General features: G+C 34.9%; 1 protein-coding gene across 2 annotated transcripts in view; it reads right to left on the bottom strand.

Moving 5' to 3' along the window:
- LOC145666605 (calcium/calmodulin-dependent protein kinase type IV-like) overlaps nt 1-15,890 on the bottom strand; it is a 326,462-nt gene that overhangs the window by 151,906 nt on the left and 158,666 nt on the right. For both annotated transcript variants that reach the window (XM_081734012.1, XM_081734011.1), the window contains one exon: nt 9,586-9,658. In XM_081734012.1, the coding sequence (XP_081590138.1) occupies nt 9,586-9,658 (73 nt within the window). The remainder of the gene's footprint in view (nt 1-9,585; nt 9,659-15,890) is intronic.

The following is a 15,890-nucleotide window of genomic DNA, read 5'->3' as shown; positions in this document are numbered from 1 at the left end:
ATTTTAGGCGTGAGTTTTACAGATTTTAATAGGTTATCCTCTCATATTGAATTTGATACGCCCCAAAAGCTTTGGGCATCTTCTGATATAAATTTCTGAGTACGTGCCTCAGTAGTTACAGTTACGCGGTGTTGAATATGTGCTGATCTTCATTAAGAAGTTTTTAAAACTATCGAGATAGCCTGAATATTCGTTATTGAGAAAATTCTATTATTGCGTGAATGATTTCTAAGTACTAGAAGTGGGTATTTATTGGGAGTAAGCAAGATTTATGTTTAGTAGATTCTGAGATTTAACGTTAGGTAGTGGATTAAAGATTACGGAAATTGAAATTTGCAGCCAGTTACATATGCAAACAGAATTTATCAATAGAGGAGACCGTTTAAAATCAATACTTAACAACTAAATAATAAAATATACGTTAAATGTTTTCCCAAGGATAATACAAGCAATGATGTAGCAAATTTAAAATAGTCAATTTTTAATCAAAATCAAGAACAACTGAAATCGCATGAGAATTTCTAAGTTAAACCTACATAATGACAGAGGTTTGTCATAGTAGACTAACTTATCTTTAATGTACTTTGGTATAATTATTCACAATTAATTTAATGGATGGACAAATTCACTACCTGAACATTTTGTTTGATCATACCGATAAGTTTTGTATACATAAATTCCTTACCCTTTTAAAATGAAAGGAGAGATCGTATATTTGTAAACTAATATCCTTGTATCAATAGACTACATATAGAAAAACGCGTTCAAAGTGAAAATATTATCATAAAGAAACAGTTCCTAATTTCTTACAGAAGTTTTATCTCTCAGAAAACAGACTAAAAATTGTAGAGAAAACTGCTTATAACATACGATTAGAGGAATATGCTAGATAAAGACATATTGACCTGCAAAGAAACATTTTAAACACTTTTCATATTTTTAATACGCCACATAGGTTTATTGAAACTATCACACACACATAAGTTTCCGTCGGCAATCAAACCCGGGTCTGGCTAACGAAATGTTGTAGCTGATGTGACTCGTAAGTCTAAAGTAATTGTTATGAATTCATTTCATGTTCAAATATGTGAGTCTTTCAGTGAAAACGCTGGAGTATATTTTTGTTCACTATCTCTTTTGGACATCTTTGCTGCTGCAATCATCATCTTTTAGTTAGTTAGTTAGTTAGTTGAATTTTAGCATCTATTTTCAATACCGAGGTTATATGAGACGTGAACCTACAGTTTAAAATGGAATCCAAACCACCGTAATCCATTCCAATTCCTTTAGTGCTCTCCAACCGGGAATCAAATCACCCAGTGGCTCAACTGCTAGCTATTAAATCACAGGGGAGGGTAATCGCCATCTTAAGCCATTACGTGCAATGTGAAATCATCACCTACAATTTACACCGAATTCGTCGTAACTGCACATTCATTGATCTTCAGTACCTTCAATACCCAATATACTGTTTTTATCTTTGATATAAAAGCAAGTACGTATTTAATGACTTTTGCTTAACGTCCCACGATTATGGGCTTTAGGCTAAAGGAGGCGGATGGTTAAGGGAAGTGAATGATGATGGAAAAATTGGTAGAATAAGAATATGGGGGAAACGCAAATACCCCGAGAAAATCCACGGACACGATGTTGTTTATCACAAACTTACTTAGTCAGGGATTGAACCAGAGACCCCACGTACCAAAAGTAAGCCCTCTGGTACTGAGCCACCGTGCCCCCCACTTTAGCTACTAATGTTAAAAGATGTAAGGATGATAAGTTAGTCTCTTCCTCAGTGTCTTATTTTGGTCTTTACTATTTTATCCCTACTTTCATAATTAGTTGTTTTAACCTTTTTCCTTATTTTTTACTTACAATGTTTGATGGTTTATTTGCTTTTCCTAGATAAAACAGAACTATTATGCTTCTTCTGCTGGTCTTATGGAACCTGAATAGTAAGAAATAGCCTGAGTTTTACTCCTGTGTTAGAAGATCCTAGTCTAACATTTATACGGTTCGTTTCTCTATAGATGTCACATTTTATGCAAATTCTGGTTATGGAGCATAGTAGCTCAGCAATAGTAGGTTCATCTCTGGTGTGATGGATCCCTGGTCATCTAAGTTTTGAGGAATCCCTGGTAACGTATCAGTGGATTTTCATTGTGTACTCACATTTTATCACACTACACATCAGACAATTCTTTCATAATCACATACTTTTACTCATTCCTCTTCTTTGACCAAATATTTAATTTCATTTAATTACTACTATGTAGTGAATACCGAAATATCTTATATAAACAATTTTCAAGCTTAGTATTTTTAAATTTTATTTTTTATTTTTATTGGTTTATTGTTTTTGTTGTTGAAAATGTCTTAACTAGCCACCCATTTCTAAGCAAGTATAATACTTTATTCTCTTTCAAAGAGCAAATTATATCGCTTGGACGGAGTTTTTATTAATTCTCACATAGTAATAAACTACTTACGACGTTTTCCCTTCTCACGATGTGTGTATGTTCTATTTTTAATTTACATATGTTTCTAATTCCAAATATCAATTTAAAAAAATGAAATCCTGAGTTTCAGAAATAACTGAAAAAACTAAAAATGAAGCTTGGAGTGGATACAGCTAATATGAATTAAGAGCTTGGGTTTAACATGCGCCACTAACACACTTACATTCTCGGGTCAATGAAGTTTCTTGAAAAAAAAAATACAGAATTCAAAGTCAAGAACAGATACGTCAACGCAACTGTACTTTCAATGAACCTTTATTAAACTTATAATTTATTCATAATCGATTTCCTTATAGTTTTCGATTACTAATATAATAAATTACAACTTTAATATGACCCAAGATTCGATCTCTACAACTGCTTTAACGTAATTGCTGTTTAATACGTTATTATTTTTGTGTTATTATTGAATAATTGTGTTATTATTTTTTAAGAAAAAACAAACTTGAGATTTATAATGGAAGGTGTTTATCGTCATGTTAAATCGAATATCTTAATCCATACTAAGGGACAACGTATATGGCGTCTGAAGGTGATGTTCCTAGTTTCCTTTAAACGTTGTTAGCAAATGCGAAGGCTGTATTGTTGCCACGTCTTTGTCTACCTTATTAAAACAGAGAATGAGATGTATCTGTCACCTGCTCACGTGCTTCTGCTTATCCACACTCCTTTATCACATGGCAACGTCGCGTCACAGGTTTCATTTCATTCATTTGGACCACACATCAATGATTGTGTCCCACGCTTTAGTTGCATCCATTTCTGCTCCCCATCAAGTTCAATTGGCTGAGTGTTCTGCGCCAACCATACAAAGATAAATTTAATGTAAATAGGCGGAGTTTCCAAGTCTGTGGTAGCCAGTTCTTTTTCTCCGTGGTCGGCAATGTTAGAGAGAAAATTGCTTGGTTTTGAGCTTTTTGTTCCTTTCAGCACCGGACCTATAAAAGGTGTGGCACTGCACCGTAACATGCAAACTTAGGCACACAAGGTCCTGCCGGCAATCGAACCTAGCTCTGCCTAAACATACGTCTACGAAGGAACTCCACGAAAAACAGGATATTACAGGGAGTTGGAATGAAAAGATACATTAGAAGCAGAGTTACTAAATAACGTTTCAACCTCGTCAATGAACATTCTATATACATATTCTATAGAATATTCTATATTTAGAATAGAATCAGAGTATCTTATATATGTATAGGATATATATATAAGATACTATGATTTCTTAGCACTATGGTTTCCTATCAGTGTGTCGTGACACAATGATTGTCACACAGTCTCATAAGATGTGTTGCGTAATTCTTGAATTTAAAAATCATGAATCATCTAATTAATTAGTTAAAATCTATTTTGAGATAGACTGTATAAGTCAACGCCTCCAGCGGTAGTAACAAGGTTCAGTATTTCTTAGAGTTGCTATTTCATAGAAATTTATCGTTTCCCACTATTGTAATTTATAGTATTATTAACAAAAGAAATCAAACAAGTGTGTCGCCATGCCATGTGTGTTCAGTAATGCTGTCAGTCCGAAAAGGTTGGGAACCACTGTCTTAGCATATCGAAAAATCAGAAGCAAGAATTTCAAACTATTGCAGTAATACATGAAAGTTACATTTAAAAATATGTCTCTCATCTCTCTTTTCTCACAAGGACTGTGCAAAGCCTCTGTCAAATTTCGTTAAAGACATAATTTCAAAGCTCATCAAGAAATGTAATTAAATAACATTTCACGTCAGACGAGATAGGAAAGATCTGATAAAACCTAATCTAACTCTGCCTTAACGTTGACCTAAATTTCAAGTAATTAAAGAAAGACTGAAGACCAGTTCAGACAACAAAACGCTTCTTTCTTTAAAAAATTTAGCAAAAGTTATTCAGTTACCTAACTCAATTGCAACCTTCCGGCAAATGTAATCCAATGTCTCTCCTGTTAGCCACAGTTCTAATTTGATTGCACGTTACTTCATCTTCCACCGAAAGAGAAGGGCAACAGACTCTGTTGGATCCACTTGCTTTTACTATCGAGCTAACGTTTATTTCCCAGTAAAAAAAAGGAGGAAGATAAAACGTACGAAACACAATCCTCTTTTCCTTTACGTAACAACTTTCTTGATGCCTGCGCTTCTCGTTTGATTGCACTTCCAGGCCAGATAGATCCTACGTTATTTACTACTTTAGCATATAACATTCAGCATCCTCTTAGCGTTTCCATAGAAACACAAGAAGAATGTATCACTGGTGGACACTAAAATCGTTTTCACCTTGCTACTCCTATTGGTTTATATATATATATATTTATTCAGAAGATTTTCAGCTAAAGGAACTGCTTCATCAATCTTTTTTAAGAAGCCTAAGCCGCCACTTAGTGATCCTTAGATAGCAGTGGCATAATTAATTATTAAAAATCTTGGAAAGGTACGCTACAGGAGCTAATGAATGTTTAAATTCAGTCAGTGTTTGAAGAAATGAATTCCGAGAATACCTTTCTCTTACACGGTTCTTTGCCCTAAGTTTCATGGAGATTGATCGGATTTAAGGAACATAATATTTGCCTTGATGAGATGCCTTCTCCTTGTCACTGTATTTAATATTATTGCTCACCTCAATACTCCTAAACGTGATTAATAAAAGTGTTTTAAATTTTTGACAAAAAACGTGTACTCTCTGATGATTAAGATTTTAATTAGCTATAATTTGTATTCAAGCACGAAACTCTGAGATGGCTCAGCCTCCCGGACGACCACCTTTAGCTTTTATTTCTTTATTTGGATAGTAAATAAATATTGTAATAAAATATTGTCAAGAAATTCTTATACCGTACTTTTTACATTGGAGTTGGATTTTGAGTTTAAAGTCCCTTTCAACAGCGATGAGACGGAAACTACTGATTAACGTGGAATCAGAACCACATGAGCGACCACCGGTTTTTTACGTTAGAGGCCAAAAAAAAAAAAAAATCGACGGGAGCAACTGGATTGCGCAAGCTCTAGATCCCAAATTGCGCACAAATTTCTGTTGCCTTTTTGAATACAGATTTTTATCCAACGCTGCCACAATGATAGCTTTAAAATCTGTGCGCAAACAAGGTATTCTTTTAGATTAGGATAGAAACAGAAATTGAAATACAAATTGTATTGAGGATTAACTAAATATACGACAGTAAGTAATTTGATCAGTAAATACAACAAGTTAAGACAGCTCTAAGTTTTTATATTTACAATCTACATGTTAAAATTTTCTTGGTTGCAATTTTAAGCGTATAATTTTTAGAAATTTAATCCTCCTTGTCTCATACGCTGAATATGTATCACCAATCTTCCTTTCTTTGTGTATTGGTATCTCCTTTCGCAATTGATCTTAATTTCAATTTTGTTTCTGATTGTTTCTTCAACAAAGATGAATCACTTCATAAATGTTGAACCCGGTCAATAGAATTGTTTATTGTAATGTTTATGGAATGTTTCCTCCCATTCGTCGTTCGAGGAGTTACTAAATTTCTGAAGCCCATATTCTAGGTGGAAACTTTGAATAAAACGAAGCGAATAATTATGATGACATTGTCAATGATATTATTATTGATAATAATATAGTAGGCATACTCGTACTTCCCACTACTAGTCAAGTTTTATGGAAAAATTGAGAATTAAAAATCATAATGAATAATATTCTCCATTGTCGTAAAGCTTTGCTTTTGTAAATTTATTAACGTCGTTCGTTAACGTCTGTTCGTTCCCGGTCATATACTTGTTACAATATCAGATACAATAAATTTAGATTGCAATACTATTAATACAATGCAATGGTGTGAGTAATCCACTTCCTCATATAAATTATACTGTATTCCAATATATACTGCAATCCATGCAATACTACACGATTTACTTGTTAATAATATGGAATCTGTCAATATATGTTAAATCACCTTCCTAAATCTAGTTAGAATATATAGTTAAAAACAGTATTATGTAGCTACCTGCTAGTTTCTTCAATGTAATTTTCGAGTACGTAGTCAAAGGAAAGACCTTCATTGTTCGGTGTAACTGATATCAAATTTGCAAACATATCGGACACTTCCGTTGGATTTAAATAAGAAAGGCCGAAAAACGTCTTTAACTACATTCCTGTAACATACAGTTAAAATCCTCAATTATATTACTGTTTTACTATTTAATGACTTCTAACGTAATTTAAAATATAACAAGTCTGGTGATAATTATAGTTAATATTGACAATTTATTGTTACGGATGATCTATTATCTAATGCTAAAAGAAATGATATCTCAAAGGAATTAACTTTGTTTACTGAAAATTTATCAATTTCACTGTTTTGATTAATTGGGTAACAAGCAAAAGTTTATGAAGCAAAATTACGTATGACAAATACCTTACTCAGACTGCGGATTCAAGTAGGCTCAATGTAAGTGTTTGTTGCCCTAAACCTTTTTCCACCAAGACTGACCCAAATGGAATCGACATCCAATGATGTTACATTCTGAAAGTACCTCCCTGATAGCTTCGTGGGCTGTAGTTTCAAAGTCTACATGGATCGATTTCAAATTTGTTCCAGGTTCTAAACTTCTTATTTCCCACATTGCTTTGTGAGTTTACTTATCATTTCCGGTCAGAAACGCATAACATAGAGGCAAATAAAATCCCTTTTTGTACGTGTGAATAGTATACAGCTGATGAAACTAACGAGAGCATACGTAAACGTTCCATCTGACAACATTACTTAATTTTTTTGTGCGCAATCCTTTACATTATGTCAGCTTGTCAACTGCTTATCAGATAAAACTGATAAAACCAGAAAAGTGTGTGCAATTTCATTGCAGCCGTTTCGACTTGGTTGTGAAGCGGAATAGAGAACTATTAATGTACGGGCTGAGGAAATAGAGAAGAAACGTGTAAAAATGTAAAATTCTTCTTCTAGAACTCCACTTTCAGGAATGTTTTGTAATTTATAAAAACAAAATAAAGAAAATTTAGAATTTCAGTCGGTGCTGCAATGAACTTGCGCACATTTTTCTGGTTTTATCAGTTTTATCTGATAAGCCGTTGACAAGCTGTTACAATGTACAGGATTGCGCACAAAAATATTAAGCAATGTTGTCAGATGGAAAATATTTTCTCTTCTATTAGAAAGGAGTAGCGGAATACCCAAACGAAAGGCCGAATAAAATTATTAGGACTGAGCTATTTAATTTAGGAAATGCAAAGGAATTAATACATAAGGATATGAAGAAGTGTGGAGAAGCTATGTATTGTATTCGGAAAAAAAATATGCCAGTTCGTCTGACCAGGTATGACTACAAAGTTGAACCTTGAATCTGGGGATAACCTATATATTTACTGAAAGGGTTTGTCGAGTAAGTTCCAAAACAAGTTTCAATTCCTTGTCCGGAAGTGATCCCACACCTTCTAGGTTCTAAGTATATAGAACAACTTGACCTATACTTCCTATAGGGTCTATATCAAAGTGATCTGAATGACTAGTAGATAAGAATTTAATATGCACTACTCAATTAGATCCTACAGTAATGAATAAAACCGAAAAAAAAATCCATTATTATTTCACTATAAATATCCTATATTAGTTGACCTATAAAGTTGAAAAAAGCATATCCATATGGCATGTGGATTGTAAATACAAAAACTTGGTTTTGCATTTATATTGATTTGTATTTACTGATCAAATTATATTTAGTTAATCCTCAATATAATTTGTATTTTATTTCTAATTTCTGTTTCTATCCTAGTCTGAAGGAAAACCTTGTTTCCGTAGATTTTAAAGCTACCATTGTGACAAGATTGAAAAAATAAAATCTCTGTTCAAAAAGACCAACAGAGATTTGTGAGCAATTTGGGACCTAGAGTGTGCGCAATCCAGTTGCTGCCGGTAGAGCCAAATATGTTCGTTAATTCACTTCTTTATATTTCTGTAAGTGTGAGCACCTTATTTGTACTCCAGTTACCCCTCTTGGACATTATTTGGTATGTGAACCTATGCACAACAGTAACTACCACCTTTTATATCACAGAACATGGGTGTATAGTCACCATAAGATTTACGCGATATCTAATGTCAATGGATATAGATCTCATAAAACCTACAAAAGAACAGAGAAATGGTACTGGCACTCACCAACCTCACCCCTAGTCCCCTGTCTTAGTATTTTGGCTCCTGTTTGTATTAAGAAGCAAGGATCGACAAAAAATACACGTTGTTTCAAAATAACACCGAAAACGTTTGGGAGGTGATTTCTTATACCAAGATAAGACAAAAAGTATAGACCAACCTGGGTGCACAAATGCTTTTTTTTCGGAGTTATAGGCTGCAGAAAACATGAAAAAATGTACTTTAAAGGGCCAAAGCTCCAAAACTATGGGACCAGCCATAGTCGGGTCAACACTTTACTTAGGAACTAATATGTCCCCTATCTAAAAATTCATGTTTCAAAAACCTAAGATACTAACGCAATAATTTTTGTAGAGGGAGTTTTCTTACGGACATACAATTTGAAATACTCACCAACTACCTGTATAAAATTGTTGTGGAAGTACTGCAGGGTTCTGAAACATGTATTTTTAGATAGCGTACATATTAGTTCCTAAGTGAAGTGTTGAGCCGACTACAGCAGATCCCATAGTTTTGGAGCTATGAACCTTTGAAGTTCATTTTTTTTCACGTTTTTGGCAGCCTATTACTTCGAAAAGAAGCATTTGTGCACCCAGGTGGTCTATACTTTTTGTATTGTCTCAATGTCAGGAGTCACCTCCCAAACATTGTCGGCGTTGTGTTGAAACACCCTGTATATTTGTGGAAGAGCAAGCTATTCTTTATGGTCAGATGTCTTGCTTACATTTAATTTATTTAGGAGTAAAACGTAGTAATTTGTGAACTTTTTAAAAGAATAGATTGAACGAATAAATTAAGAAAAGTTCTATTAAGGTAGGCCAGTAAGTACTTGTACGATGAACAACAAAAACATCATTATATTTTATTCATCACTTGCATTATTAATACAAGAAAAAGGAATACGACACTGAAATAAAGAAGACTTACCTTCCGGAAAATTTTACACGCCCACTCCGTCTTTCCTTTATACAAACATTTGTACACGGTAGATGAGGCACCCCTGCAAAGAAATATTGAGAAAAATTAATAACCTCCTAACCACAACCACGTTTATTTATTTATTTATTTATTAATTTTCAAATATTATCAAATATTACTGCTTTATGAGTTCATACTAAGATCCAAGAATGCAGAGGGCGCCGATCCTGGAGGGTCAGGAGGCCGGGCCCCACATTGTATTTATGAATATGCAATATTTGGCATAATTTGAATTCATTTTGTCTTAAACTGCATCTGAATGCCTCCCCCCTCTCCCTGAAGTTACAGAGAAATCGGCGCTCTTGGTTGAAAGCATTTTTTTCCTAATAAGTCTTTCTATATATAAATGAAAGTGACTATGTTTAAGATTTAATAACTCTTCAACCTATCTTTATTAAATGACGTTCGGCCTGGGCCTGGCCTGGTGGAAGTTGATTGGTGAAAGTTTTGGTCACCTTTATGTACAAAATGTAACATATTCTCCCCGTGAAAAGAACGGGCATTCTGCTAATATACCCATAAGAATAGTGACAAGTATATAACAGATACAAAGATGATTATTTATTTACTGTGGTACTAAAGGTTAATTAATGAAGAATCCATTGAAGACTTTTCCAAAAGATTGGGCTCAGTAATTCAGATTTTAGAACATTATATGAACTTCATTTTGGTCACTTGCAAAAAGGAATAATGATTGTAGACAATACAATCTCGACTAGGATAAGTTTCAAGTTTGTGACAAGCACTGTTGAAATATGAAATCGTTATTTCTTCCATTACAAAATTCACGAGCTGGGATGAAAAGTTAGAGCTTGTTCCGGAACAGACGTTGCCCTTCTAATAAGAAATAAAAATGTCAATATGTGGGAATAGCTAATATTGCTGTCTAAAATTGCTTAAGTCGAAGAAAATGTAGAATACGAGCAGGCCCGTATCCAGGGGGGGTCTAGGGGGCCGGGCCCCCCTAAATTTTTGCGGGCCCTCTCTAAAATTTTCATGGTAGGCTTGCAAATGAACTATAATATGGTTGGATTGGCCCTCTCTAACTTCATCCGGGCCCCCCCTACATTTTTAGGCTGGCTACCGGCCTGAATACGAGTAATACAGAAAAGAAGCTGAAACGTTCCTTTCAATGGTTAGTAAACAGCACACACGTAGTATATCATATAATTGAGGAATAAGTACATCCCATGACAACAACGGAATACAGAAGTACAGAAACACCCATTATAATGATCATAAATGTTCCTACAATACTCGCAAACAGGATGGTAATGTGATAGACAAGGCCACAATAATCTGTAGCCATTGTTCGTGCGAAACGACACTTAAAAGCCAACCATATAATAAGACTACCATATTACCGGACACGTGATAATGAAAACTTCTTTCATAGCAGGCAAACAAAAAAAAAAACATTAGCGTTGCATGACCAATGAATGGAACGAGCTTCTTTATATCTATGCAGAACAGTGGCTCCAAACTATTTTATTCTTCTTTTGTAAGTGTTGTCGAGAACAAATCTTTACTAGTGTATTTCTCTCAAAGTCAATATTAAATAAAAACTGTTAGGAAAGTTCAGAAAATAAATTTTGAAGTGTAATGTATGTTAATTCTTTCAAAATCAAAATAATTTACTCTCACTAAGAATACTCCCAAAAATTCTTTTTGGAGGGTGTCCCAAGTTGCGAAGAGGATTCAATAGTGTAAGACACTAGGTCTATATAGTGTTGGACTAGTGTTATTCTATACTCGACTAAACGATAAATAATTTCCAAGTAGTTCCACCTATATTCTCAAGGAAAAAATTAGAAACTTCTTTAAAAAATAAGAAAAGAAGATCTAGTGTAAGATCAAAACTTCAGTGTAACTCTTCCATGTTAAAAGAAATATTGTTTTATCAAGAAAGTGTAGTTGTCTGTCTATTTAGTAAGATTGGACGGGGTCCCGGCCTGGTGTACCTCTCGTGACTGCGACCCTGTTGCAGTCAAAACGAAGGTATTAAAAAATGATACAAAGTTACAATGATACAAAGCACTCAGTATAGGTAAAGGCAGCCAAATGCGAATTTATCTACTAGCACTAAAAAGAAATGATTTTTTAATAGTTTAAGGAGTGGTTTTCAACATAGGCGTTTCTCGTTTCTAAAAGAGCTGCTGGAACAAAAAGGAATGATTGGGGAACGATAAGCTATTTACCAGTTTTTGAGATTGCATGACTTGTTAGACTTTTCTCTTATTATTGAACAAAAACTGAAGTGAACTGAACTTTTTTACTTCTTGTTATAAGATGTTCTCATGTAAAACAAGATACAAAAATTAAGCATTAAAAATAATAAAATTAAGGTTTTAATATAAAATGCAGAGAAAAGAAACTATCATGTGTGTAAAATGAAGAAATTGGTCTAAGGATACAAAAACATTGAGCGTAATTGATCATAATGGATTATAACGAACTACTTAGAGCGCCTAATTCTTTTATATTCTTAGACTCATTTATTCATTTTAGCCTACAAAAAGAACTAATTTTGTGTAATTTTTAGATCTCTTCTCTGGTTTCATTTCATCAACGAAACGTTTCATGAGGATGTACTTCAGATGCATTTCACCTTAAGTGGTGTAATTACAGTATGCACTGAGAAAAATCTGTTATCCGGATAAGTAATATATTGTACAAATATACGGAATCCATATGTTTACCACAGAAATCTGTTTTAGTTACGTTTGCCACAGTATGTTACATGTAATCGTACGTTAAGTCTAAAAACTACACGATTTACGCATGTAACTTATGTTTTTATGTACGTCACATACATTTTTCTCTGTGAGAATTTTTAGGTTTACAAACAAAAACATTCATTTCTCTAAATGTTCTCGATAACTACCAATGACGGTCTACACTCACCCATTTTTTTTTCAGCTCAATGAAAACTATCGAATTATACTTTCCTCGCCTTTGGACCTTCGTTTTCGTTATATGCTAATAATTCTACAGAATTTCTTGCACTAGGCTATAGCTATTCCTCTCTCAGAACTATTTTTTGGGAATATAAAAAATCTGGAAATCCCTACATCATAGGAATATTAATTATTGTATGCATATGACTATCAGCATCATGAAGTCATCGATCATGGGTGAATAGAATTTTACAGTATTATTAACGCATAACAAAAAAAGTCCAAAGATGAAAAATACATCATAAAATAAATTTCATTTATTAGAACAAAATGATGCGTTTTAGTGAAAATTCTCATGAGTAATTTTTGAGAAAATTGAGAAAAAGAATATATTTTATAAACGCAAAAATTCATGCTATACGATAACAACGCTACTTATTAAGAATAAATTGACATTGAAGTATATCATATTTCATTATGATATTACCAAGATAGCAATGCAGTATATAGTTAATGAAAAATACTGCTTAATTATGATTAACTTTTAAAGTTTAATTTTTATTTTACTTGTCCATAATATTGTCCAAAAATGAAGTTATATCAATCGATCGATGACATCGTGATGAATAGAATGTCATACTTTCAAGAGTAAATTTCCATAAGCAAGTTTCGAGAAAAACTAATTTTTACGGCTCTGAAAAGCGCTTCCTTCTCTACCAATAGATAATATTAGATAATTTTCATTTATCTGAAACAGATCATTTATATATTTACTAGCTGAACCTGCGCTTTCTACTAGTGCTGTCGAATTTTTGTGACATTTGCAGTTTTCGATTGAGAAAACCGGTTTTCTGAAAACCGAAACCACAACGGCGGTTTTCAAAACCGAAATCACAAAAGCGGTTTTCAAAACCGAAACCGCAAAGGCGGTTTTTAAAACCGAAACCACAAGAGCTCTTTTCGAAAGCGAAAACCGCCCGAAACCGTGTTTGCGGTTTTATAAGGGACTGTCTTTTTCAAAACAGAAACAATGTTTGCTGATTTAATTACACCTTTTAACAATTGTAAAAGCATCTATCGATCGAGACAAATATTTTTGATTCATATGGGTGTTTTAAACTTTTTTTTATTTGCTCCAAGACTATTATGGCAATATGTGCAGCACAGTGCGAAAGGGATAGTACGATGGTTGTACAAGTCAGCTAAATTAGGTTTGCCATATTTTAAAATCAGAAAAGTGAGGGGTTCTAAACCGTAAGTATTGATGTGAACTTCTGTGTTACAAATACTGACCTGCGATCCTTAGCACATTTTTTTTTAAAGTTATTTCTTTCACGACACTTCCAATGTACTTTTCGGCTGCAGAGAAGCAAACTGGACCACACCTGATTTTCATATATGTTGTAAAATAGACCACGAGGAACACGAATCTGAAAGAATTTTGACATTCCAAATTTCGAAATTCGAGATATTCGAACATAAAGTGACCAGGGAAGCAAAGAGGACCCCATTTGATTTTTATATATTTTGCAAACTGGACCAAAAGCATTAATAATCTGAAGGAATTTTGACATTCCGACTTCCTGAACTCGAGATAGTAGAACTTATATAATAGTTTGATGTAGTATGTATAAAAGCAACGAAGAAAGTTCTGTCGCTTTTTGACCTATCACCTTAGAGCATCGATATGTCACCTAAGACGTACCTGGAAGATCAAAAATAGTACCCATCAGTATCAATGACCTTTTGCCAACGTTCGGGATGGGCATGGATTCCTTCGCGGTAGAACTTGGTTTGCCCTGAAGCGAAGAAGGTATCAAGTGCATATTGCACCTCTACTACGGAGTTGAACTGGAGTCCTCTAAGGTGAGTGTCCAAGGAAAGGAACAGATGGTAATCGGACGGTGCAATGTCCGGACAGTATGGCGGGATGCAATAGTGTTTCCCATCCAAGATGTAGGATGGTGTCCCGGCTCATTCTAGCCATGTGGGGCATAGCGTTGTCCCGTAACGGGGGAACCCCTTACCTATTAAGAAGTATTGGTTCCAGGGTTTTGAGATTTTCTTGAACACGGCTCAACTGCTGACAGCAGACAGTTGCATTGATGTTCTTCTCTGACCACCCGGTAGCAGTTCCCGATGCACGATGTCGCGAGCAGTCTACCAAACAAACAGGAGGACTTTCTCCTGAATTGCTGATTTCAGCTGTTTTGGAACCGGTTTATGGGATTTTAACCAATGATGACGACGCCGTGGAGCTTCGTAGAGGTCCCACTTCCCATCACATGTCAACATCCTGTCCAGAAATGGCTCCTTCCTCAGACGAGACAGCAAATAATCAAGGTGTCTGCACGCGTAGCCTTCTGGCCCGGAGAGAAGTCATCTGGGACATATAGACCCAACTTGTAGTGCTTCCCAAGTCGATTGACGTGCTGGCGAATGGTTTCTCCACTAACATTGAATGTTAGCCCAAGTTCCTCACATGTCTGTCCACTGTTCGGCTCAATTGCTGCCTGAAGATCTTCAGTTTGTACATGTGTTTGTCTTCCGGCACGTGTGGTGCGTCTTTCGTAAGTGTTTCGTCACCGTCCTTAAACATGCAAAACCACCCTTGCACTGTCTGCGCAATCACGACACTCTCACGAAAGGCCTGAGATATCTTCCGCCCTTCTGCAGTGGCGTTTGACCCAAGTTTGAACTCGTACAGCATACATGCCCTTATGACGCTCTGTGAAGATTCCATATTCACTCTATCCTTACACAAGTTCACTTGTAACTGAACTGCCACAACCAGATATTGTGTTGGATATACCCACACCAACAACTGACCTTCGCCTTATCTCCATTCGCATTCAACTCACGGTATGAGGGTCAATTGAACACAGACCTCCACAAAAAGCGACAGAACTTTCTTGGTCACCTTTATATATCTGTCAGGATATAATATGTTCCGTATAGAGAATATTGTGTGTTTTCATATAGCTAGATAGATAGCGTCTATATTAAACTTTAAGTTAATCTCGAGTTCCAGAGGCCGGAATGTCAAAACTCCTTCAGATTCGTGTTCCTCGTGATCTAGTTTATAAAATATATAAAAATTAGGTGAAGTCCGGTTTACTTCCGTGGTCACTTTATGTTCGAATATCTCGAGTTCCGAAATTCGGAATGTCAAAATTCCTTCAGATTCGTGTTCTCCGTGGTCTAATTTACAAAATAGGCCTATATAAAAATCAGGGGAGGTCCAGTTTGCTTCCCTGTATCCTACATTTCTAGCGAAACAGTTTTCCAGAATGTACATTTTGCTTCAAACTGAGTTCTGCCCTGGCTAAGAAACGAAAATTCGCTTCTATTTAAAAT

The sequence above is a fragment of the Thermobia domestica genome, chromosome 12 (assembly GCF_964235325.1).
Source record: "Thermobia domestica chromosome 12, izTheDome1.hap1.1, whole genome shotgun sequence".
Lineage (NCBI taxonomy): Eukaryota > Metazoa > Arthropoda > Insecta > Zygentoma > Lepismatidae > Thermobia > Thermobia domestica.
The sequence above is the reverse complement of the archived record's forward strand: the minus strand, read 5'-3'. Positions and strand labels throughout refer to the sequence as shown.